The sequence below is a fragment of the Amyelois transitella genome, chromosome 27 (genome assembly GCF_032362555.1).
Source record: "Amyelois transitella isolate CPQ chromosome 27, ilAmyTran1.1, whole genome shotgun sequence".
NCBI lineage: Eukaryota > Metazoa > Arthropoda > Insecta > Lepidoptera > Pyralidae > Amyelois > Amyelois transitella.
Genome location: NC_083530.1, coordinates 571,205 through 597,751, shown reverse-complemented (window position 1 = coordinate 597,751; position 26,547 = coordinate 571,205). Strand labels below are relative to the sequence as shown.

The 26,547-nt window shown below is 37.1% G+C and overlaps 1 protein-coding gene across 3 annotated transcripts in view; it reads left to right on the top strand.

Annotated features, from left to right (window-relative positions):
* LOC106136574 (probable ATP-dependent RNA helicase DHX35) overlaps positions 1–23,921 on the top strand; it is a 38,783-nt gene extending 14,862 nt beyond the window's left edge. The window contains exons 1-16 of one of the 3 annotated variants that reach the window (XM_060951937.1): positions 4,577–4,695; positions 6,766–6,930; positions 8,688–8,768; positions 13,325–13,384; positions 14,123–14,279; positions 14,461–14,558; positions 14,906–15,055; positions 16,143–16,239; positions 16,615–16,756; positions 17,272–17,391; positions 18,220–18,383; positions 20,475–20,602; positions 21,720–21,866; positions 22,234–22,324; positions 22,824–22,974; positions 23,786–23,921. In XM_060951937.1, coding sequence (XP_060807920.1) covers positions 4,684–4,695; positions 6,766–6,930; positions 8,688–8,768; positions 13,325–13,384; positions 14,123–14,279; positions 14,461–14,558; positions 14,906–15,055; positions 16,143–16,239; positions 16,615–16,756; positions 17,272–17,391; positions 18,220–18,383; positions 20,475–20,602; positions 21,720–21,866; positions 22,234–22,324; positions 22,824–22,974; positions 23,786–23,900 — 1,878 coding nt within the window. In that variant the 5' untranslated portion in view covers positions 4,577–4,683 and the 3' untranslated portion in view covers positions 23,901–23,921. Of the gene's footprint in view, positions 1–4,576; positions 4,696–6,765; positions 6,931–7,200; positions 7,294–8,687; positions 8,769–13,324; positions 13,385–14,122; positions 14,280–14,460; positions 14,559–14,905; positions 15,056–16,142; positions 16,240–16,614; positions 16,757–17,271; positions 17,392–18,219; positions 18,384–20,474; positions 20,603–21,719; positions 21,867–22,233; positions 22,325–22,823; positions 22,975–23,785 lie in introns of those variants that run through there. The other 2 variants (XM_060951936.1, XM_060951938.1) reach the window with 2 other exon arrangements.
* The last annotated feature ends 2,626 nt before the right edge of the window (positions 23,922–26,547 follow it).

The window sequence follows — 26,547 nt, the reverse complement described above, 5'->3', positions numbered from 1 at the left end:
AAGATTTAAAATGGAAATTCGATTACATTTATTAAAAAAATGTGAACGTTCCAATTACATAATTTATACGTATATTTATGAATTTTTTTTTCACTTAAATAAGGCAAATAGAACAATTTTATAAATGTAACAATTACATTTTGTCTTTTGTTCAAATTTATTTATAATTTCCATTGGGAATCGTTTATTTTGAAGTAGGTATTTGTATAAAAATCGTGTTATTTTGACACAAATACATTAACTACTACTATATATTTTTAAACTTGTTAAATTTTATTTTATTTAATAATATTATATTATAGGTATTCAGGGTTTTATCAAAATTGTTATAATAATTAATTGTAAATTGTTTAGTTTTGAGTAAGGAAAACCATTTTGAAATCGATTTGTCATATGTAAACATCTTTACTTAATAAATGTTTATAACGATCATGTAACATATATTATTTTAAAATCTTTTCATCATGTATTTTTGGTATAAAAACCTACCCTACCTTATGTTTTTTTAAGTTCAAGTTGGCATGGCAGTGTGGACGAAGCGAGTGCTGGTGTCGTGATAAGTGAATAAATGTAGTCTCTGCCTACCTAAAGAGGTGTGATTGTATGTATGTAAATAACATAACATATAATCACGTTTGTATCCGTTGCGAGATAGACAGAGTCAGCAGTCATCAAAACACTGAAAGACCACGTTCAGCTGTTTTGCTTAATGACGGAATTGAGGTTCAAATAGTGACAGGTTGCTAGCACATCGCCTAAAAGAGGAATCCCAAGTGTATAGCCTATCCATTAGTCGCCTTTTACGACATCCATGGGAAAGAGATTGGGTGGTCCTTATCTTTTTTCTATTGGTGCCGGGAACCAACTTTTTTTTTTAATTACTACTTTTTACGGTTTTTCTAAAGTCCACCGAGCCCAGCTCGGTCACCCAGGTACTAATTCATTATCGTCGCAATGACCCTTTATCATTGTCCGCCGGAAAACTGCACGAGACTCGTCTGTTTTGTTCGCTTCGGTCAAAATAATATCCATTCTACATACATACATATAGTCACGTCTATATCTCTTGCGGGGTAGGCAGAGCCAACAGCCGTTAAAGAGACTGATGGGCCACGTTCAGCAGTTTGGCTTTATGAAAGAGTTGAGATTTGAATAGTGACAGGTTGCTAAGTTTATAATCGTGACAATGCTTAGAATTTCCGCCCACGCAAATGAGTAGAAATGTTGACTCATGAGTCACAACACTCATAGTGTAAACTATGATTTATAAGCGGAGAAAAATCTGATAAGCTTGAATACATTGGATCACATCATACTGCATATTTTTGTGTCTTTTGTAACATATGTACATATAGTGCCGTGTGATTTCCGGCACTTTATAATAGAAGCAGTCGCATATCTCTCCCATGCTTGTCGTAAAAGGCGATTAAGGGATAGACTTATAAACTTGGGATTCTTCTTTTTGGCGATGTACTAGCAACCTGTCGCTATTTGAATCTCAATTCCATCTTCATGATGATGAGATTCAAATAAGCCTTAAAGCTGCAGATGGTCATTCAATCTTTTCGAGACTCTTGGCCCTGCTTACCCCGCAAGGGATATAAACGCGATTATATGTATGTATGTGTGTTCATTACTAGTAAAATTGACAATCTCTTTTTTTTGTGCCGTGTGGTTCCCGGCACCAATGAAAAATGAATAGGACCACTCCATCTTTTTCCCATGGATGTAGTCAATGACGAATAAGGGATAGGCTTCCATACTTGGGATTCTTTTTTTAGGCGATAGGCTAGCAACCTGTCACTATTTGAATCTGAATTCTATCATTATAAGCCAAATAGCTGAACGTGGCCATTCAGTCTTTTCAAGACTGTTGGCTCTGTCTACCCCGCAAGGGATATAGACGTGACCATGTGTATGTATGTCTTTTTTGGAGTCGATTAGAAATTTCAAAAATAAGCGAATAATGACGCCTTGCTTACAGAGATACAATCATGAATTTAATGAGGTGAAATAACAATGGATAGGTCAAATTAACCGCGTGCAAAGTACATTCGAAATTGACAATATCATATTTCGTAAGAAAATTTGCATATGACATACAAAATAAATTAAGTGTAAACACATTAAACCTACCTTGTTACTTATTTTAAGGCGTCTACACACATTGGGACAACGCATTGGACCAATGTAAATAGACGGCTATCGTAGTCGCCTTTTACGACATCTGTGGGAAAGTGATGGGGTGGTCTTATTCCCGGGAACCACACAGTGTAATGGTTAAACGTGCAATAAAAATATATGGGCTAGCAACCTGTCACTATTTGAATCTCAGTTCTAAGATTCTGAAGTGCATTAGTCCAATGGGTTGGAACCATGCGTTGGCCCTTTGCATTGGTCCAATGTGTTGGCCCAATGCGTTGGCTAAATATGAACTAGACCCTTTTAGAGTGTCAGTGGTGGAATGGATTATGCGTGTAGAGGCACAGGTTTAAATCGTACCTCGGCTAACTAATGAATCTGTTCTGAGTGATGTACATTAGTCTGAGTGCCAACTGATGTTTTTACGGTGAGGGACAACATCGTGAAATCTGCACATTCAGGCCACTGTGTAATCATGATCCAATTTGAGCTAGGCTCCCCTACATACATACATACATAAAATCACGCCTCTTTCCCAGAGGGGTGGGCAGAGACTACCTCTTTCCACTTGCCACGATCTCTGCACACTTCCTTCGCTTCATCCCCATTCATAACTCTCTTCATGCGAGCTCGGCTCCCCCACAAGGTTAATAATACCATATAAGGCGACAAAGTGATAGGCTAATAATTTAATTTGGGATTCCCCTTGTAGGCGATGGGCTAGCAACCTGTCACTATTTGAATTTGCATTCCAGCAATAAACCGTACAGCTTCACGTGGCCTTTCAGTCTTTTCGAGACTGTTGGCTCTGTCTACCCCGCAAGGGATACATATGTGGTACAAAACTTTAATAGAGTTATACCTTGCCGACTTTTGAACCTAAAAAAGGTTTACCTACCTACCAGAAAAAAATACCATAATACTTACAGTTTGAATCATCTGTTAACGTTACCGAATGAACTCTATAAGTATTGTTAAATTGCGTTATTTTCAAAAAGTTATGGCTGATACCGTTATATGCATACGTGGTAACGGTCATGTCATCTTATAACGTTATGTAATGATATCAAATTACGTTTTATATCATCACCACTTAACGTTAAGAATAGCGATACCAATAAAATTTATAAATAACGATATCGTTATGTGAAATGAAAATCTGTTCTGTTTTATAAAATATGGGTATGGGTATATATAATTTCTCGCAAAGCAACTATACGATACGCAACGCGATTAGAAGTGTTCACGGCGTATTTGGCATTAAATCAATCGGTAATGTGTGCCGTGTGGTTCCCGGCACCAACACAAAAAAGAATAGGATCACTCAATCTCTTTCCCATGGATGTCGTAAAAGGCGACTAAGGGTTAGCTTAAGCTTACAAACTAGGGATTCTTTTTTAAGAATTTGACTCTCAATTGTACCATTAAGCCAAATAGCTAAACGTAGCCATTCAGTCTTTTCAAGACTGTTGGCTCTGTCTACCCCGCAAGGGATATAGACGTGACATATGTATGTATGTAACGTTATATGAATATACTGGTAAATAAAAAAAAAATAACGTTAAACAATTTTACTGGTAACGTTATATGAGTACAACGGTAAATGAAGCCGGGAATATCGTTATAACGGTAACCCTGTTTGACAGTAATAACGATACCAATTATTTTTTGACGGTAAGTCAAGCCCTGATTTGAATCCGCAGTTGTATAAACATCTCGACTAACAGTATATTCTCAGAAAAACTCTGATGAAATAGCTATTTTTTTTTTAATTGCCAGTAAACTGGAATGGCGCCAAAACACAAGTTTATTAAAATAGGTCAAGTGGTGTTATGTTAAGTGATTGGAAACTATGTTCTTAACCCACAGTCTGTCGGATGAGTGTTGTGACTTTGGAATTTCAATATCTTCAAATTTAAAAAGAAAAAGAGGTTAATGACTGACTGACTGGCATATCAACGCACATGCTGAACTGCTAGTTATACAGCATGCATGCATGCATATATTCGCGTCTATATCCCTTACAGGGTGGACAGAGCCATCAGTCTTGAAAAGCTACGTTTAGCTGTATAGCTTAATGTTGAAATGGAGATTCGAATGTATCCATAGCCTACAAGAAGAAACGCAAGCTTATAAGTATAACTCATAGTCGCCTTTTACGACATCCCTGCAAAAAATATGGAGTGGTCCTATTCTACAATGCCTGATATCACACAGTAGTTATAGTGATTTGAAATTTGACATTAAGGAAGGTTCTTTATGTGGTCTTAGGAACAAGAGAGGATTTCCCAAAATTCCCGCGGGAAGGGAAAATAACGGGATTTTTAATTTTGTGCCTGTTTTAGTACTTAAAATTAGGTATAACATCTGTTTTTGAATCACAATAAAAGGCGTATAGGACCGGCTTACCTTGAAATTAGTTGTGTTCTGCATATCTATTATTATATTTGTTTGTAAAAAAAATGGCGATGTAAGCGCCGCCAGTTCATATTACTGCTTCTTCGGTTTAAAGGACGGATACCTAGAGTATTTCAACCCACGATGCAAAAAGAGGTAGATATGATTTGCGTAAAGCATTGCAATTCTGTTTCTCAAACAAATTATAAGCGTAACTAGCTGGGCCCGCGACTTTGTCCGCGTGGAATAGTTATTTTGGGCATCATTGAAGCCCTCAAGGATGAATAATTTACCCCGTGTTTTTTCACATTTTCCATTATTTCTTTGCTCCTTAAAGTTGCAGAATGGTGTTATTTATAGCCTAAAGCCTTCCTCGATAAATGGTCTATACAACGCAAAAAGAATTTTCCAATTCGAACCAGTAGTTCCTGAACAAACAAACAAACTCTTCAGCTTTATAATATTAGTATACATTATATTTGTATGTAGAAAAAATGGCGATGTAAGCTCCATCAGTTCATATTACTGCTTCTCCGGTTTAAAAGTCGAATATCTAGAGTATTTTAATCCACGATCCAAAAAGAGGTAGGTATGATTTGCGTAATGTATTGCAATTCTGTTTCTCAAACAAATTATAAGCATAATTCGTAGTGAAAAATATTGACATACCCCATGTACCTAATGCTAATAAAAATGGTTATTATGTTTGTCTGCCGTGTGGTTCGCGGCATCGATATAATATAGAATAAGGCCACGCTATCTATTTCCCATGGATGTCGTGAAAGGCGACTAAGGGATAAGCTTATAAACTTGGGATTCCTCTTTTAGACGATGGTCTAGCAACCTGTTACAATTTTTATCTCAAATCTATCAATAAGCCTAACAGCTGAACGTGGTCTGTCAGTATTTCAAGACTGCTGGCACCGTCTACCCCGCAAAGGATATAGACGTAATTGTGTGTGTTTATTATGTTTATAAATGATAAGCTTTTGCCCGCAAATTCCTTTGCGTGTTGCTTCTAAAATAAATTTAAAAGTCGGACATATTTGTTACTGAATTCTAATTCTATTAATATATTATACAATTGACCTCGAGGCCGGTTAGAAGGCATTTTACATGACCTTTGTGTGATTCGTGTCATTGACACTTAATCTGTGCCCTTATCAGAATAATTATCACCGAATTTAAGTAAGTTTGAACACTGAACATTTAGCGGTGTGAGGTCGACTCTAAACATATGAACTTGGGTAAAAAAAATTATGAATTGAGTCCAATCGTATCTTGATCAAATTAAGGACGTCCTGGTAAAGGGTCAGGTCAAAAGTACCCGAAACCGCCGAGCTTGTATGAAGAGAGTCATGAATGTGGATGAAGCGAAGGAAGTATGCAGAGATCGTGGCAAGTGGAAAGAGGTAGTCTCTGCCTACCCCTCCGGGAAAAAGGCGTGATTTTATATGTATGTATGTAATTGAGTCCAATTTGAGTTAGGTTCTGCGAAGGTTGCGTATGTCAGACGAGATTCACTCCATGTGAAAACCTGTCTCATCCAATCTAGGATCCATGGTCAAAGGCATACCCCGGGCTCCTCTCCAGAGTGGTGAGGATGCAACCGGGACTAAAGCCAGGAGGAAGTTGAAAATTGATGTATTTTTAACGTTCCACTTTGACTATCCCGGTTCTTAATTATAGGATCACTACATGTCTAGTGTCGTGTGGTTTCCAGCACTTTAGAATAGAACCACTCCATATCTTTCACATGGATGTCGTAAGAGGTGAATTAGGGATAGGCTTATAAACTTGTGATTCTTGTAGACGACGGGCTAGCAACCTGTCGCTATTTGAATCTTGATTCCATCATGAAGCCAGCTGAACGTGGCGTTTCAGTCTTTTTGAGACTGTTGGCTCTGTCTACCCCGCAAGGGCTATAGACTTGATTCTATGTATGTTTTTGGAATCTCAGTTTCATCATTTAGCCATACAGCTGAACGTGGCCTTTCAGTCTTTTCGAGACTATTGACTCTGTCTACCCCGCAAGGGATATAGACGTGACTATATGTATACCCTCCATGTCTATGGATTTTATAAAAAGTTGAAAGCTGGTCACTATCTGAACCACAGTTCATCAGTCACATCATTAATCCGAGTCTCAGACTCAGTCTTTTCGAGTCTTCGACCCTATCAACCCTGTAGCGGACATTGACGTGATATATCTGCCTCTCGTTACAGTATCTCCATGAAATCGGGCACAGAGTGTGCGTCACACAGCCAAGAGTCGCGGCTGCTTTGACTCTAGCGAGTCGAGTGTCGGATGAGCGCGGATGTCAACTTGGCCAAGAGGTTGGTTACGCGGCCGCCATGACTGCTATGAGATCGCCTGACTCTGGTATTGTGGTGAGTTGAATCGTTTAATCCTATTTATAATCATAATTTCAATTAATTATGCAAGATTTAATGAGTAATTAATCATTAAGCAAGATTAATCAATCGTCTTTTAATCATAAATCATACGTCAACTAATAATTAATCAATCTTCAATCAGTAATTAATTAATCAATCAATCAATCGTTAATCAATTGACAAACAGCGGGGACTATTGTATGTATATGGTATGCATATCAGTCAATCAAAATGGAATTAATAGTAATCCGATAAAGTGCTAGTCGAGTATCGGGCGAGCACGGATGTCAACTTGGCCAAGAGGTTGGTTACGCGGCCGCCATGACTGCTATGAGATCGCCTGACTCTGGTATTGTGGTGAGTTGAATCGGTTAATCATAATCAAACACAATTTAATGTTTAATCAATCAAAAAGCCTTTTAATGATTAATATATTTTTAAATCAATAATTAATCTATAATATCGAAAAGCCTTTTAATTATAAATATATATTTTTAATTAATAATTAATCAATCAATGAATTAATCGTTAATAAATCGTCAAACCACGGGGACTATGGTATGTATATGGTAAGCATATCTGTAAATCAAAATCGAATGAATAGTAAACGCGGCCGCTGTGACTTCTATGACATCGCCTGACTATGGTATAGTGGTAAGGAAGGATAAGGAAGTGATAGGAATAAAGAAGAATAAGTAAATGTGATTTTAGACAGTTTTAAATTTTCAACGAATCATTAAATCTGCAATCAATCAATTACTAGTGATTAATCAATAATCAATTTATATACAATCAATCATACTAAATATATAATATAAATCTATCAATTGAAGAATAATCGTCCAACCGCCCAGTGTATTTTTTAATTATATTTTTGTTCATTGTTAGGTACATTTCAACATCACTTAACAACTGTCTTATTTTTTGGTTTCACAACATAAGTTGACGTCAAATAAATTACTTAAAACTGCCTCTTTCAAAGCGTCATAGCCGAAGAAGCGGTAACAAACAGCACTGCAACATTTTCTTCAATTACGTCAACTTTGTAATTCTTCACATATATGTATGTTTATAGTTATGACTTCATATTTTTAATAACCTAACGATATAAATGAACGTTATATTAATTAAGCAACATAGTCCCACGCGGCGCTAAATGTGTTACTTAATTACATTGCAGATTGTGATCACCATATGTCTAGTGCCGTGTGGTTCCCGGCACCAATACAAAAAAGAATAGGACCACTCAATCTCTTTCCCATGGATGTCGTAAAAGGCGACTTAAGGGATAGGCTTACAAACTTGGGATTCATTTTTAGGCGATGGTCTAGCAACCTGTCACTATATGAATCTCAATTCATGTCATCATCCAATCCATGGGAAAGAGATGGAGTGGTCCTATGCTTTATTTTCATTGGTGCCGGGAACCACACGGCCACTGTCACTTTAAATGAATCTCAATTCTATCAGTAAGCCAAACAGCTGAACATGGCCTATCAGTGTTTTCAAGACTGTCGGCTCTGTCTACGCCGCAAGGGATATAGACTTGATTATATGTATACGTATGTACGTAGAGGTGACTAAGAAAGGATTTCCCAAAATTCCCGCGGGAACAGGAATTGTGGTGACTTTTTATTTTACACGAACGGAACCACCGAATTTTGAAGGCGGTTAAAAAAAATTTTTTTTTCGTCCTTACTTCTCGGTCACCCAGGTACTATTATATAATTTATACGTGTATTTGATTTCAGTTTATGACAGAAGGCGTACTCCTCAGAGAAATGTTCGCGTCTCCACTTCTAATGCAGTATTCCTGTATCGTTTTGGATGAGGTTTGTACTTATTATATCTTATATGTACTTATATGAAATTCTCGTGACACAATGTTCGTTCCCTTACCTACAACTCCGAAATGGCTTGACCGATTCTCGTGAAATATTGTGTGCATATTGAGTAGGTCTGAGAATCGGCCAACATTTATTTTTCATACCCCTTAGTGATAAGGGTTGTCAATCCTTAACAATTTTTTTTTGACTAGTAATTACTTAAAAATTATACATACATACACATGGTCACGTCTATATCCTTTGCGGGGTAGACAGAGCCAACAGTTTTGAAAAGACTGAATGGCCACGTACAGCTATTTGGCTTAACGATAGAATTAAGATTCAACTAATGACAGGTTGCTAGCCTATCGCCTAAAAAATAATCCCAAGTTTGTAAGCCTATCCCTTAGTCACATTTTACGACATCCACGGGATAGAGATGTGGTGTTCATATTCTTTTTCTATTGGAGCCGGGAACCACACGGCACTTCATTTTTACAAATAATCATTCCGGAAGTAGTAACGCTCAAAGTTACCAAAAGGGGAATTAAATTTTTATGAGTTTGTTTTTTTTACTCCATGTTACAAAGTGTTTATCGAGGTTTGTAAAAATAATGACTTCACTAAGTAGTAAAACTTATCACTGCATACATCAGTGCCGCGCGGTTCCCGGCGTTAATATAAAAAAGAATAGGACCGCTCCATCTCTTCCACCCATGGATGTCGTAAAAGGCGGCTAAGGGATAGTCTTATAAACTTGGCGTTCTTCTTTTAGGCGATGGGCTAGTAACCTGTCACTATTTGAATCTCAATTCGATCATTAAGCCATACATGGCATTTCGGTCTTTTCAAAACTTTTGGCTCTGTCTACCCCGCAAGGGCTATAGACGTGATTCTATGTATGTTTGTTGAATCTCAGTTCCATCATTTAGCCATACATCTGAACGAAGCCTGTCAGTCTTTTCAAAACGGTTGGCTCTTGTCTACCCCGTAAGAATTGGGGATGTGATTATAATATGTATGCGTGTATGTATTACGTTAATATTCTATCCAGCGTAAAATACATGTCATTGGTACGTATATATTATTGAGGTTTACCACACAAGTGGTAGGTAATTTTGAAGAGCCGTTTATATTGACATGTAATACTCATATAAGCCGACATTATATCAAGCAACATAATTTCGAAACAGAATGCTTGTCATTTTTAACCGACTTCAAAAAAGAACGAGGTTCTCAATTCGCACGTTTATGTTTTTAAAACTTAGTTTATGGTGATTTTATGATTTATGCCAAAGAATATTATTGGCTCTGTCTATCCGGCAGGGATATAAACGTGAATATACGAGTATGTTTGTATGAATATTATGTATACGATTTGGCTTTCCATTCTTTTCGAAACTGCTAGCTCTGTCTACGGCGTAAGAGATAAAGACGTGACTACTTGTATGAACTAGAAAGTGCCAGCGGCGCCGCCCACAAAAAAATCCCGTTATCTCCCAATCCCGCGGAATTTTGAAAAATCATTTCTTAGGGAACGTCTTCTGTAGTTAATCTACTTTTCTGTCAAATTTCATCTTTATTGGCTCAATAATTTTTGAGATTTCATGATTAGTGTTTATATATACTTATATATGTATATACTTACTAGCTTTTAACCGCAGCTTCGCCCGCGCGAATAACCGCCATTTACACGCGCTAATTTAGATGATTTATTAGCGCCACCTACACCATTAATTTATAATTAAGTGCCGTTTAATGGTACATGGCCGAGGTGGGAATCGAACCTGTGCCTTACTGCGCATCACGCAATTTAACCGGGCATCTTACCGATTCGATTCACATACATACATAAAATCACGCCTCTTTCCCGGAGGGGTAGGCAGAGACTACCTCTTTCCACTTGCCACGATCTCTGCATACTTCCTTCGCTTCATCCACATTCATAACTCTCTTCATGCAAACTCGGCGGTTTTGGGTACTCTCGACCTGACCCTTTACCAGGACGTCCTTAATTTGATCAAGATACGTTCGTCTAGGTCTTCCCACTCCGACCTTTCCCTCCACACTCTCCTTGTATATCTGCTTAGTCAACCTGCTTTCATTCATCTTCTCCACATGATTTACCTACATTACAATTTTACCTTGAATGTCGAGTGTCATATTGTGATAAATATATACTCAAGCATATAGTGTTTGATATCACATACACTCTAAATAAATACAATTAAGTGAATCAGTCATACAACATTCGTAAAAACATATTGTAACGTCTATATCCCTTGCGGGGTAGACAGAGCGAATAGTCTGGATAAGGCAGAAAGACCAAATTAAACCATTTTATTTACTTCTTAAATTTAAGAGCAACTCTTGTCGGTGGAGTTAAGTGAAGCATACTTCATTTATTTCAGAGTTACGACTTAGGGTAATTTTCAACTCGGTTAAAACTGTAGTATGGAGAGATGAATGAATGTGGATGAAGCGAAGGAAGTATGCAGAGATCGTGGCAAGTGGAAAGAGGTAGTCTCTGCCTACCCCTCCAGGAAAGAGGCGTGATTTTTTGTATGTAAAACTGTAGTTCCCATGGGATTTGCGAAAACCCAGGTATTCTTTTGTGGGTGCCGCTTAATTCGTCGATTTTTGTAGGTGGCGTTTTATTAGTTTCTTTTTGTTGATAGTGCTAATTTCGTCGCATTTTTGTATTTGTCGCTTAATTCGTCGATTGTTGTAGTTGGCGTTTAATTAGTTTCTTTTTGTTGATAGAGCTAATTTCGTCGCATTTTTGTATTTGCCGCTTAATTCGTCGATTTTTGTAGTTGGCGTTTAATTAGTTTCTTTTTGTTGATAGAGCTAATTTCGTCGCATTTTTGTATTTGCCGCTTAATTCGTCGATTTTTGTAGTTGGCGTTTAATTAGTTTATTTTTGTTGATAGTGCTAATTTCGTCGCATTTTTGTATTTGCCGCTTAATTCGTCGGTTTTTGTAGTTGACGTTTTATTAGTTTCTTATTGTTGATAGTGCTAATTTCGTCGCATTTTTGTATTTGCCGCTTAATTCGTCGGTTTTTGTAGTTGACGTTTTATTAGTTTCTTATTGTTGATAGTGCTAATTTCGTCGCATTTTTGTGAGTGCCGCTTATATCAGGCGGGCGTAGCTGCTGTTTAAAGCTATTGTTGTTATGGATAAATGGATTCTAACTATTACTTGGACACTCTAGTCAAAATATATGGCGTATCATACCTCTAATGCGTTTATATCTAAACTAGCTGTGCCCACGACTTCGTCCGCGTGGAATAGTTATTTTGGGCATCATTGAAGCCCTCAAGGATGAATAATTTCCCCCGTTTTTTTTTTTCAAATATTTCTTCGCTTCTTATAGTCGCAGCGTGATGTTATATAGCCTAAAGCCTTCCTCGATGAATAGTCTATTCAACACAAAAATAATTTTTCAATTCGAACCAGTAGTTCCTGAGATTAGCGCGTTCAAACAAACAAACTCTTCAGCTTTATAATATTAGTATAGATGTTGTAATGTATTTAGGCACATGTGTTTTGCGGCCTCTATAATTATCCTTCCGTCCGCTGCGCAGTGGCAACTCAGTTTCGCAACCAGTTGTGAATGAGGAATTTTTATTGTCTTTCTGAATGACGTGCTAGTTTATGCACGGGGCTTTTTTCACGTGGGTTTTTTATTGGTTTCGGATTTTGAGTACGTAAGTACAATGAAGATTCGTTTTTTTTTTAAAGTTCTTAATTAAATTATGTTCAATACATATTCAATTCATACCTATTAAATGGATTTTCAATATTTATTTGCAAATTTCATTACATACATACATATAATCACGTCAATAACCCTTGCGGGGTAGACAGGGCCAACAGTCTTGAAAAGACTGATAGGCCACGTTCAGCTGTTTGGCTTTATGATGGAATTGTGAGATTCAAATAGTGACAGGTTGCTAGCCCATCGCCTAAAAGAAGAATCACAAGTTTATAAGCCTATCCCTTAGTCGCCTTTTACGACATCCATGGGAACGTGATTGAGTGGTCCAATTCTTTTTTATTGGTGCCGGGAACCACACGGCACTTCAACTTTCACGGCAAATTTCATTGTTTGACCTATTACGCTATTATTTTAATTTCATCATGAACTTACATATAGACAGAGCAAATATGTGTTGAGTCGGAAGTTGTATTTATGCTCCAATCCGTGAAATCTTTGTAATCGCGATTTAGACTCTTCGCCGCTATTGGCTGAGCACGTTAAGTTCTTCGCTATGATTGATAGATGGTATTTGACACATATATGGTCACGTCTATATCCCTTGCGGGGTAGACAGAGCCAACAGTCTTGAAAAGATTCAAACAGTGACAGGTTGCTAGCCCATCGCCTAAAAGGAATCCCTAGTTTGTAAGCCTATCCCTTAGTCGCCTTTTACGACATCCATGGGAAAGAGATGGAGTGGCCCTATTCTTTTTTGTATTGGTGCCGGGAACCACACGGTATTTGACATTAGCGATATTTATTTAGTTTTTTTAAATGCGAATAATTAAATCTTCAGGTTCACGAAAGGACGCAAATGACTGATGTATTGATGGGACTGCTGAAGAAAATAGCTAAGGTGAGTTCACAGATATAAGAATGTCATTCTTCTTCTTCAAAGAACGAAGAAGAACAACAAAGGAAGAAGAAGCAACCGGGGCTTTAGTCCCGGTCGCATCCTCACCACTCTGGAGAGGAGCCCGGGGTATGCCTTTGACCATGGACCCTGGATTGGGTGAGTCAGGTTTTTAAACGAAACGACTCCCGTCTGACCTCCGCAACCTTTGCAGGAGAACTTTACCGGTATTGGATCAGTCATGGTTACAAATCCAGTTGCCTGAAAGTGCGGGTTTCCTCACGATGTTTTGTCTCGCCGTAGCCGTATCAGAGCATAGGTTAGCACTTAAACTAATGTACATAAATCATAAAAGAATCATGGTATATGTATTTGTATATACTGTTTTGTTATTTTTTTTTTAAACGCAACTAACTTATTTTTTTTAAACGATTTTGACGCTAATTATACCTGTATGTGCCGTGTGGTTCCCGGCACGAAAAAAAAGTAATAGGACCACTACATTTATTTCCCATGGATGTCGTAAAAGGTGACTAAGGGTTTATAAACTTGAGATTCTTCTTTTAGGCGATGGGCTAGCAAAATGTCACTATTTGAATCTCAATTCTACCACTCAGCCAAACAGCTGAACGTGGCCTATTTCTCTTTGCGATACTGTTGGCTCTGTCTACACCGCAAGGGGGCATAGACGTGATTGTTTGTGTGTATGTTTTATACCTTTATTACATTTTTCCTTTACAGAAACGTAAAAATCTGAAGCTAGTTATATCCTCGGCCACAATGGATGCGGATTTTCTTAAGGATTTCTTCAATTTATCGGATGGAAAGTCTACGAGCACATCCGTTGTTATGTCTATGGTAGGACGGACTCATCCCATAGACGTGTTTTATGTCGAAGGTACGTCATACATATACACATATGGTCACGTCTATATCCCTTGCGGGGTAGACAGAGCCAACAGTCTTGAAAAGACTGAATATAGACTACATATGTATGTATGTTATATTATTTACAACTATTAAAATGTGATCCCTGCATACATATATGTATATAATATATTTAATATTTATTATTTCAGAACCAGTACCGGATTATGTGAAGGCGACAGTGGACACGGTGATAAAAATTCACGAGAACGAACCGTTCGGCGATATTCTGGCGTTTTTGACGTCACAAGTAAGTCAGTCGGGTAATTATTTATTTGAAAAAAAATTAAAAGCACCTTCTTTATTAGGTTAATATGTGTCTTGTGGTTCTCGGAAACAATAGAAAAAAGAATAACACCACTCCGCCTCATTCCCATGGATGTCGTAAAAGGCGACAGAGGGATAGGCTTGTTATCTTGGGATTCTTCTTCTAGGCGATGGGCCAGCAACCTGTCACTATTTGAATCTCAATTCCATCATCAAGCCAAGTATCTGAACGTGGCCCATCAGTCTTATTAACACTGTTGCCTCTTGTCTACCCCGCAAAGGATATAGACGTGACTATATATGTATGTAAATCTGTAAATTGATTTCCAGGAAGAAATCCTTACAGCTCTGGAAACATTAAAACTTTACGCGGAACAAAACAACGAGACGAACAAACATCGTAAATTTTTCCCGAGCGGAATACAAGCGGCTGGTATAGAGGTACTACCGATGTATGGGAGTCTACCTCATTATATGCAGGTGGGTGAATTACATTTTTATTTTTATTTTTTTTTAACTAAATATATCACCAATATATCAATATCTATTATATAATAATAGTAATATTACTAATAGAAAAAATTATTGGACCACTAATTTTTTTTCCGTGGATATATATATATATATATATATAATACTGCCGATGTATGGGAGTCTACCTCATTATATGCAGGTGAATTATATCTCACTATATCTCGTCCAATATAGTGCCGTGAGGTTCCCAGAAATTTATTTCCCGTGGATGTCGTAAAAAGAAACGAAGGGACGAAAACGTCGCATATATATATATATATATATATATATATATATAATGTACGGGAGTCTACCTCATTATATGCAGGTAGGTGAATTACGTTAATTTTTAATTAAAAATAGAGAGAGATTACATACAATAGAGTGCCGTGAGGTTCCCAGTAATTTATTTCCCGTGGATGTCGTAAAAAGCGACTAAGGGACGAAAACGTCGCAGGCAAAAGAAATGAGAGATGATATACCCCAATTATTAAGTGATGTTGAAGTGTGAATAATTGAAGTTTTAGTTTTAATTTTGCTCATTCCAAAATCCTACTTATATTATATCAATGCGAAAGTTTGTGTGTATGTCAGTTTGGATGTTTGTTACTCTTTCATGCAAAAACTACTGAACCGATTACGATGAAATTTGGTATGTAGGATTATTCCGGTAGGTTTTATCCCGGAGTTCCCGCGGGATTGATTTCACGCTGAAGAAGTCGCGGGCGGCCTCTAGTGACGAATAAAAGCTATGAATTTTTTAAATTATGCGCTTTGGAAGGTGGATTAAGTATAATTCTTTTTTAAAGTTATTTTGACGTCTATAAGTGATACCTTGTGTCCAATTTTGAAAAGAAATATATTCTAACCTATATCATAAAGCCAAGCATATCAGCACAGCTGAACGTGGCCATTCAGTCTTTTCAAGACTGTTGTCTCTGTCTACCCCGCAAGGGATATAGACGTGACCATATGTATCTATGTATGTAACCTATGCATGTTATGTTTCTCGCACGTTTTAATTTATTAATCTTTTTTTTATTGTATTTTGTAGGTACGAGTATTTCAAATGAAACATCAAAACATAAGAAAGGTAATTCTCGCCACGAACGTAGCTGAAACTAGTGTAACTATACCAGGAATCACTTATGGTGAGCAATCTTGATCATAATTAGTTTACACATTCATTCATACATACATACATACATAAAATCACGCCTCTTTCCCGGAGGGGTGGTCAGAGACTACCTCTTTCCACTTGCCACGATCTCTGCACACTTCCTTCGCTTCATTCATTCATGTTTTTAAATGTACATAGACAATGTGAATTCGTTAACGATTTAGATCTAAAATATTCGTAAATTCGACGAAAAATTTTGAATTTTGAACTATACATAGTTGTTAAGCCATACGACAATTATTAAGCGATATAATAGTACCTATCCTATAATAATGAATAAAAATTTTGAATTTGAATTTTGAATACTTCGTACAGCAACACACGTTATTTCTCCCCTCATCCCCAGTGATAGACAGCGGCTACCACAAGCTGCCATATTTTGATCCGTCAGTGGGCGTGGAGACCGTTTGTGTGACTCCGGTTTGTAGGAACAACGCCACACAGCGCGCCGGCCGCGCCGGCAGAACGGCTCGGGGGAAATGTTACAGGTATATATGTTTCTTTTTGTTTTACATACATGCTTGCATGCATGCTTATATAGATACATTCATGCATGCATGCTTACATACATACATGCATGCATACATCCATATGCATTGATGTATGAATGCATGTATGTATGTAAGCATGCATGCATGTATGTATGTATATAAGCATGCATACATACATTCATGCATCCATGCATGCATGCATGCATACATACATACATACATGCATGCATGCATACATACATACATGCATACATCCATGCATACAACATTAATACATAGGTACACACAAACAAACATACAAACATATATATATACATTAATAAAATCACGCCTTTTTCCCCCGGAGGGGTAGGCAGAGACTACCTCTTTCCACTTGCCACGTTGTCTGCATACTTCCTTCGCTTCATCCACATTCATAACTCTCTTCATGCAAACTCGGCGGTTTCGGGCACTCTCGACCTGACCCTTTGCCAGGACGTCCTTAATTTGATCTTTTGCCTTTATAATTACAGACTATACACAGAAGAGGAATTCGACAAAATGGCCGCTTGCGTCCCCCCTGAAATGTGCAGAAGCGATTTATCTTCTATGCTGTTACAATTGAAAGCTCTTGGCATACATAATGTTTTGAGGTGAGTCTCAGGAATCAAATTCAATGTTTTATTCAGAGAATAGGCCTCCGCAGGCAGTGTTTCACGTCATTTTTTCATTTCTATATATTAAATTTACGTTTGACTATATATATATATATAGTTATGTGTGTGTATGTCAAAAAGATACAAACTACCAAAGCAGTTAACCCCCTTGAGGCTAGCGTCTCTTTAAAGAACAGAAAGAAACGCTCTTCAGAACAAATACAGAGTCCATTTAAAGAACAGAACGATACGCTGTTCAAAACAGACACAGCGTCCCTTTAAGCCCATCGCCTATAAGAAGAATCCTAAGTTTATTAACCTTTCCCTATAGTAACTTTTTACGACATCCATGGGAAAAATATGGAGTGGTTCTATTCCAAAGTGCCGGATACCACACGGCATAACCACTGTAAGAGAAAAAAATACGGTTTATTTGTTAAATACAGCTGAACGTGACCTCTCAGTCTTTTCAGGACTATCGACTTTGTCAACCCCGCGAGGGATATAGACGTGATTGTATTTATACATACATACATATGGTCACGTCTATATCCCTTGGGGAGTAGACGGAGCCAACAGTCTTGAAAAGACTGATAGGCCACGTTCAGCTATTTGCCTTAATGATAGAATTGAGATTCAAATAGTGACAGGTTGCTAGCCCATCGCCTACAAAAAAAAACCCCAAGTTTGTAAGCCTATCCCTTAGTCGCCTTTTACGACATCCATGGGAATGTGATGGAGTGGTCCTATTCTTTTGTTGTATTGGTGCCGGGAACCACACGGCAATTGTAGATAAGTATTTATGTTTATTTTATTTTCTAACAGATTCACCTTCCCAACGCCGCCGCCGGCTAAAAGTTTATTGAGCGCATTGGAAACATTGTACGCGCTCAAAATTATTGATCGCATTGGGAATTTGACAGAAATTGGCAAAATGGCCGCCGAGTTACCATTGAGACCGATGTGCGCCACTATATTGTGTAATGGCGGTAAGTTTGTTTGTTTGTAAACTCTTTATTGCACATAAAAATAAATAAAACAAATTACAAAACAGTTATTGGATATAGAAGAATATGTACAATGGCGGACTTATCCCAATCGCGATTTCTTCCAGTCAACCAAAATAAAAAGGAAAATCCATAATTTAAAAAGGCAGTGCGCATAAAAAGCATTGAGATGCAGTAAAAATAAACAATAAATTTCTACATAATTAAAGATAAACATACGTAAATAATATATATATACAGGGTGACTTTTAATTCAACTGCATAAATTAATTTGTTGAGTGTACTCATCTAAAGGATATTAAAAAACGTTGAAAGAAAAATATCGGTTCATATTTCAGAAAGTACCAAAAAAATAAAAGTATCTAAATCATCGATCCTAAATACGTCATATCACCCCGGCCGGCGGAAAAGCGACGCGTAAGATTCAGAGGTCAACGACACAATGCATTCAGCTGAGCGATCTCGACAACTCTGTACTTTACTTGATCTTGATACTAGAAAAATAATTTATTTTTCAGACATTTATTTACATGTTTAGTTTTAATTTCTTTTTGTAGTATTGGTTTTTAATAAAGCGTGTGACGTAGTTTTTGAGGGTTTTTTAAATGTGAAAATGATGACGTTTAATTTAAATAAAAATATGCTCAAACGGCTCAGAAGCATGGGTATAGTCTATGTTTAAAAGGATGCAGTTGTTTTAAATGTCACCCTGTATATAAACTTACATATTTATGAGTACACTCAAGTAAGTATACATACATCCATGCGCCATGATGGATTTTGGACAGCAGTAGTGTTGTAACAAACCGTATGTATTCGTTACTGACGAGTATTCAGTCAGACTCGAAGTAACGTTTCGTTACTTTGGAATCAATTTCGTTACTCGCATATTTCGATTTTCGATTTTGACGTCAACCAATGTTGTTAAACCATACGCTTGGACAATTATTAAGCGATATATAGTATCCTATAATAATGAATAAAAAAAATTTGAATTTGATTTCATATTGGGATGATGCGTAGATTCCTTTTTTTTTTTTGTTTTTTGTTTTTGTTAATTCTAATTGATCACACTTTTGTTTTCATTACTTAATCAATACCTTTAATAATAATGTAGGTAAGTATTCTATCCATTAAATAATATTTCGTTTTGAATATTTTAAGTAGATACGAAATATACGATACGAAATAGATACATAGGTACGATTTGTTCTGGAAACATACCAGCGCAAAATTTTACACGGGAGTACTCAATACTCTAAAGTGACGAAATTAACGAGTACCGCTACGGTTGTAACGAGTACAGTTTTTTTTTAGTACCGAATACATGCGGGTGTGAATTTACATACATACATACATATAGTCACGTCTATATCCCTTACGGGGTAGACAGAGCCAATAGTCCCGAAAAGAGTGAATGGCCACATTCAGCTGCTCGGCTTAATGATGGAATTGAGATCCAAATAGTGACAGGTTGCTAGCCCATCGCCTAAAAAAAGAATCACAAGTATGTAAGCCTATCCCTTAGTCGCCTTTTACGACAGTGTGAATTTAATCGGTACTTTTACAGCTCCAGACAGCAGTCTGTCTGAAAGCCGATAAACGAATCAATACAGTGACTATCTTTTAAATCAGAATTTCTAGACAATAAAAGTATTATAGTAAGTCCTATCCTGAAAAGGATTGGTCTATCTCTGTGCAAAATAAATCGCATCTTTATCCATTGCGGTATAGACAGTACCTATAATCTCGGAGAAACTGGGGCCACGTTCAACTGCGTGGTTTAACGATGGAATCGGCTCTGTTTACCCCGCTAGGGATATAGACGTAACTCTATATATGTTTGTTTGTTTGTTTGTAAACTCTTTATTGCACATAAAAATAAATATAACAAATTACAAAACAGTTATTGGATTTAGAAGAATATGTTCAATGGCGGACTTATCCCCAATGGGATTTCTTCCAGTCAACCAAAATATATAGGAAAATCCATATTTAAAAAGGCAGCGCACATAAAAGGCAATGAGGATGTGTATGTATGTATGTATGTATTTTTTTTTTTCATTTTAACAGGTGAATTCGGATGTCTAGATGAGATATTATCAATCGTTTCTATGTTGCAAATGGACAATGTGTTTTTGAAGCCGGCCGACGGTAAAAGAAATGTAGCTGTTAAAATGTGCAGGAGAAATAATTTCGAGGTAATGACGTACATACATACATATGGTCACGTCTATATCCCTTGCGGGGTAGACAGAGCCGACAGTCTTGAAAAAACTGAATGGCCACGTTCAGCTATTTGGCTTAATGATAGAATTGAGATTCACATAGTTACAGGTTGCTAGCCCATCGCCTAAAAAAGGAACCCAAGTTTGTAAGCCTAGCGACTAAGGGAGTCGCCTTTAACGACATCCATGGGAAAGAGATGGAGTGGTTCTATTCTTTTATGTATTGGTGCCGGGAACCGCACGGCACTAATGTCGTCGTTCGAATAAATTGAAACTAGTTGTCGCCCACGACTTGACACCCCTTTTTTTTACTAATCACACATTTTCAGTTTCGCGTAAATCCGTTTTGGATAGTTTTAGTTCATGGATGTCGTAGAAGGCGACTAAGGGATAGGCGTGAAATGAGTAACAAGCATGTCTTTCCCGTGGATGCCGTAAAAGGCGACTAGGGGATAGGTTTATAATATTACTCGGGATTCTTTTCTTCTTGACTATATGTGTCTCAATTCTATCAGTCGTGGCCTATTAGTCTTTTCAAAACAGGTGGCTCCGTCTTCCCCGCAAGGGGTATAGACGTGACCATATGTATATATGTAGTAACAAGCACACATGTAATAACATACTTTTGAATTTGTAAAAAAACTGTTGTCCCCCATAAAAGTTTTTTCGCCGTAAAAGTTCACTGAGAAATCTTAACCTCTGTGTTGTCTTTAAGAGGGGGTGAGGGGACAATTTTTTATACCAGTTTCCAAGTTGGACCAAGCCTAACGCATCTGGGAAAACCGCATCCATATCGGAACAATAGTTTTTGCATTTTGCGGACATAAATTTCTAAAAATCTCATTCTTTGTTTCTTCTGGCCTTATATAGATATCGTTTTTTTTTCAATATCTTCTTTTTTTTAAACTTGAGTTTTTTTTTAGGCGACGGGCTCGAAACCTGTCACTATTTGAATCTCAATTCTATCATTAAGCCAAACAGCTGAACGTGGCCATTCAGTCTTTATGAGACTGTTGGCTCTGTCTACCCTGTAAGGAATAAAGATGTGATTATATGTGTGTATGTATATATAATTGATTTATATTTGCAGGTAGCTGAAGGTGACATAATAATGTATTTAAATATATTCGACGCCTACTTAAAAATCAAATCTTCGTATGCTGAAGAGAAAAAAGCGAAAAAGGCGTGCAAAGACTGGTGCAATAAGATGTATCTCAATCACAGAGCCATGGAGAAGGTAAGTTAATATATATACATACATACATACATAAAATCACGCCTCTTTCCCGGAGGGGTAGGCAGAGACTACCTCTTTCCACTTGCCACGATCTCTGCATACTTCCTTCGCTTCAAACACATTCATAACTCTCTTCATGCAAGCTCGGCGGTTTCGGGTACTTTTGACCTGACCCTTTACCAGGACGTCCTTAATTTGATCAAGATACGTTCGTCTAGGTCTTCCCACTCCGACCTTTCCCTCCACACTCTCCTTGTATATCTGCTTAGTCAACCTGCTTTCATTCATCCTCTCCACATGACCCAACCATCTCAACATACTTTTTATAATATAGTATATACTTTAACAACATAATTTTTTGTTTCAGGCGACTGAAATAAGGGGTAGTTTAGAGAAACTAATCAAAAATAAATTCAATATTGAGAATAGAATCTACGAGGGAGTAGAATTAGGAGCAGGTATTTATTTTATATATTTTCTGTTGTAACACTAGCTGTGCCCGCGACTCCGTCCGCGTGGTATAGTTTTTTTGGGCATCATTGAAGCACTCTAGGATGAATAATTTTCCCCGTTTTTTTCTCATATTCCATTATTCCTTTGCTCTTTATAGTTGCAGCGTGATGTTATATAGCGTAAAGCCTTCGTCGATAAATGGTCTATTCAATGCAAAAAGAATTTTGAAAGGCCACGTTCAGCTGTTTGGCTTAATGAAAGAATTGAGATTCAAATAGTGGCGGGTTGCTAGCCTGTCGCCTAAAAAAATAATCTCACGTTTATAAGCCAATTCCTTAGTCGCCTTTTACGACATCCATTGGAAAGAGATGGAGTGGTCCTATTCTTTTCTCTATTAGTGCCGAGAACCACACACCACATTAATTAATTAATTATTATAACTTTTTAATTTCAAAATCGATCGATTCAACCATCTTTATTGATTTGTCTTTTTTTTATTAACAGTGAAATGCGAAAGAATAATGAAATGTATAGTGTCGGGACTGTTTCCTCAATCGGCATATTTGCATATAGACGGGTCGTATAGAGGTATACGTGGCGCTATTTTGCATATCAGTCCAGACAGCTGTTTGTTTAACGTGCAACAGCCCAAATGGTAAGATACCCTTGCTCTGCTCTTACGATTTGTACATGATAAAGTTAATTTTTAAATGTTCACGAAATTTCGATAGCGAGATTTAGTCTTTGTAATTTTTTCTTTATAACGCCATCTATCGGATATAGGTTGTGTTTCTTAGTGTCTATATAGTTATGGCGTTGCTTACGAGTATTTAAATGTGGTTGCACTATTAAGATTAATATTTTGAAGTTATTTTTGAATGTCCAAAATGTGCTTGAAACGAAATAAGTTTACAGGGATAATGAATTCTGAATAACATTGAGTTTGTTTGTAAACTTATTAAAATATCTAAGAGACTAAATTGTAAAACCTTTTGATTTGATCTCAATGTAAATAAATATATACTGGACAAATTACACAGATTAAGTTAGCCTCGATGTAAGTTCGAGACTTGTTTTACGTGATACTAACTCAACGGTATTTTATTTTATAATAAATACTTATATAGATAAACATTCAAGGCCCAGGCCAATCAGAGAAAGTTCGTGTCTCATTTGGGATTCGAACCCGGGACCGTCAAAACTATTGTCTTTCTAGTTTAGTCTCTCCCTCAATAGATGACGTCAATTATTACATCTTCAATATTATTTTTACTCCTAGTTTAGTTTCACTCTCAATAGATGGCGTTAGTTGTAGCTTCAAAACTATTATTCGTCGTTTTTAGTTTACTTTCCTCTCAATAGATGGCGTTAGTTGTAGCTTCAAAACGATTGTTTGTCGTTTTTAGTTCACTTTCCTCTCAATAGATGGCGTCAGTTGTATACATCAACATTATTTTTCTTTGTAGGTTGGTGTTCGCTGGAGTTCAGAGCACGGGGGATAAGACTTACATGAGACAAGCTATGACCATAAAGAAGGAATGGTTGTTGGAATTGGCACCGCACTATTATGTAGAAAATTGAAATAAATTGTTAAGAATATAATGAATTTTCTTTAGCATTCCATTAATAGGTTGTAAATCCTACTTCCTACTAATATTATGAATGCGAAAGTTTGTATGTCAGGATGTCAGTATGGATGTTTGTTACTCTTTCACGCAAAAACTACTGAACCGATTACGATGAAATTTGGTATGTGGGTAGCTGAAGACCCAGAATAACATATAGGCTACTTTTTATCCCGGAGTTCCCGCGGGAATGATAGGGTTTCCATGCGGATGAAGTCGCGGGCGATTAGTTTAAATACTTACCAAAGAGTAGGTAACTGCCAAAGGTTTTGGAGGTCAGACGGGAGTCGCTTCGTGTAAAAACCTGACTCACCCAATCCAGGATCCATGGTCGAAGGCATACCCCGGGCTCCTCTCCAGAGTGGTGAGGATGCGACCGGGACTAAAGCCAGGAGGAAAAGACACGTGTGATATAGACCACGTTGAGCATTATCATTTATAACCTACTAGTGGACCCGACAGACTTCGTTCTGTCAAAAAGATTTGTAATATGACAGTTTTTTGTTCCTATCTATTAGACCTACATTGCTTAGACAACAGTGAACTTTATACATTAGCATTAAAGTTCAAATTGACTGTACCTTTTAGTTAGAAAACGTTTGTATGGGATAAAGAAAAGGACTGTTTTTAAGGTTTTTCAGGCAATTATTTGGTATTTTTTCGCCGTAAATACCATCCTTGAGCTTCGACGAATATTAAAAAAAAAGAATTGGCCAAATTGGTCCAGGCGTTCTTGAGTTATGCGCTTACCAACACATTTAGCGATTCATTTTTATATTATAGAAGATTTAAAGAACCCAGGAACGCGTGTTAGTTACACTAAGTCTGTTTAACAATATTAAAAAAAAAAATTATTCTTATTGCTAATTTAAAAAAAAAATATTCGAAATTTTTGAACTTCACTCAATATAAAAAAAATTTTTAACTAAGAATTGGAGTATGTGGTGTTTACCATAAATGGTTTGCACGTTTAGCAATTAAATTTAACATATGTATTAGATTGTATATCATGTTTCAATGTAGCAAACAATGTTAGAACAAATAATATATATATACATTCAGTCAGAAAAGTATCGGGAATGGATTATTTATTTATGGTTCCAAATTCAAATTTTTGTTTTTTTTGTTGTTGTTAGATTGGCACAACTGTTTTCCATTTTGGCGCGGAGTTTGAGTTGCATCTTTTGTTTACATTAAATACAGTGCTATTTTTAGTTATATCATATCTAGTGTGTATTGCTAATTTCATAATGGATAAAAACATCGAACAAAGAGTTTGTCTTAAATTTTGCATTGCCAATGGAATATCGTGTTCGGAGTCACTGAAAATGTTACAGAAGGCTTACGGTGAATCGACTTTATCAAAAACTCGTGCTTATGAGTGGTACAAAGCGTTCAAAAGCGGTCGAGATGTGATGGAAGATTTGCCTCGCTCTGGTAGGCCATCAACGTCTGCAACTGAAGTTAACATCGCAAAAGTGAAGGAAATAGTGACTGAAAATCCTCATTCAACTTTGAGAGAGATAGCCACCGAACTTTCTGTATCTCACGAGTCGATCCGTACCATTTTAACTAATAATTTGGGTATGAAACATGTTGCCGCTCGGCTAGTCCCAAAAGACCTGAATTTTTTTCAAAAACTCCATCGCATGAGATTCGCTGAGGACATGCTAGAACGAGTCAATTCCGACCCAACATTCATGAAACGCATTGTTACTGGTGACGAGACGTGGGTTTACGAGTTTGACATGCAAACTAGTCAACAAGCTTCGGAGTGGCGCCTTCCAACTGAACCGAAACCGAAAAAACCACGCCAAAGTCGTTCAAAAGTCAAAGTCATGTTGACTGTTTTCTTTGACTATCGCGGTGTTGTGCACTCGGAATTCTTGCCGGAAGGTCAAACGGTAAATAAGGAATATTATTTGAGTGTTATGCGGCGTTTAAGAGAGCAAATCCGACGAAAAAGGCCAGATTTGTGGAAAGAAAATTCTTGGATTTTGCACCATGATAATGCACCTTCGCACAAGGCCATCATTGTGAACGAATTTTTAACCAAACACTCAACAAATACCATCGAGCAACCACCATATTCACCAGATATGGCTCCAGCCGACTTTTTTCTTTTTCCTAAACTCAAATTACCACTTCGTGGCACCCGTTTTCAATCGGTAGAAGACATAAAAGAGAATTCGCGGCGAGAACTGACCTCAATTCCGGAAACAGCGTTTAAAAAATGTTTTGATGATTGGATTATTCGTTGGCGTAAGTGTATCGTTTCTAAAGGAGCATATTTTGAAGGTGATAAAATAAATTTGGATGAATAACAAACAGTTTGTGTATTATTGATCTTTTCCTGCTACTTTCTTGACAGAGTAGTATATATAACATATGGTCACGTTATTTGGCTTAATGATAGAATTGAGATCTAAATAGCGACAGGTTGCTAGCCTATCGCCTAAAAAAAGAATCTCAAGTTCGTAAGCCTATCCCTTAGTCGCCTTTTACGACATCCATGGGAAAGAGATGGCGTGGTCCTATTCTTTTTTGTATTGGTGCCGGGAACCACACTGCACTAGAACAAATAAATAAAATAAAAAATAAAA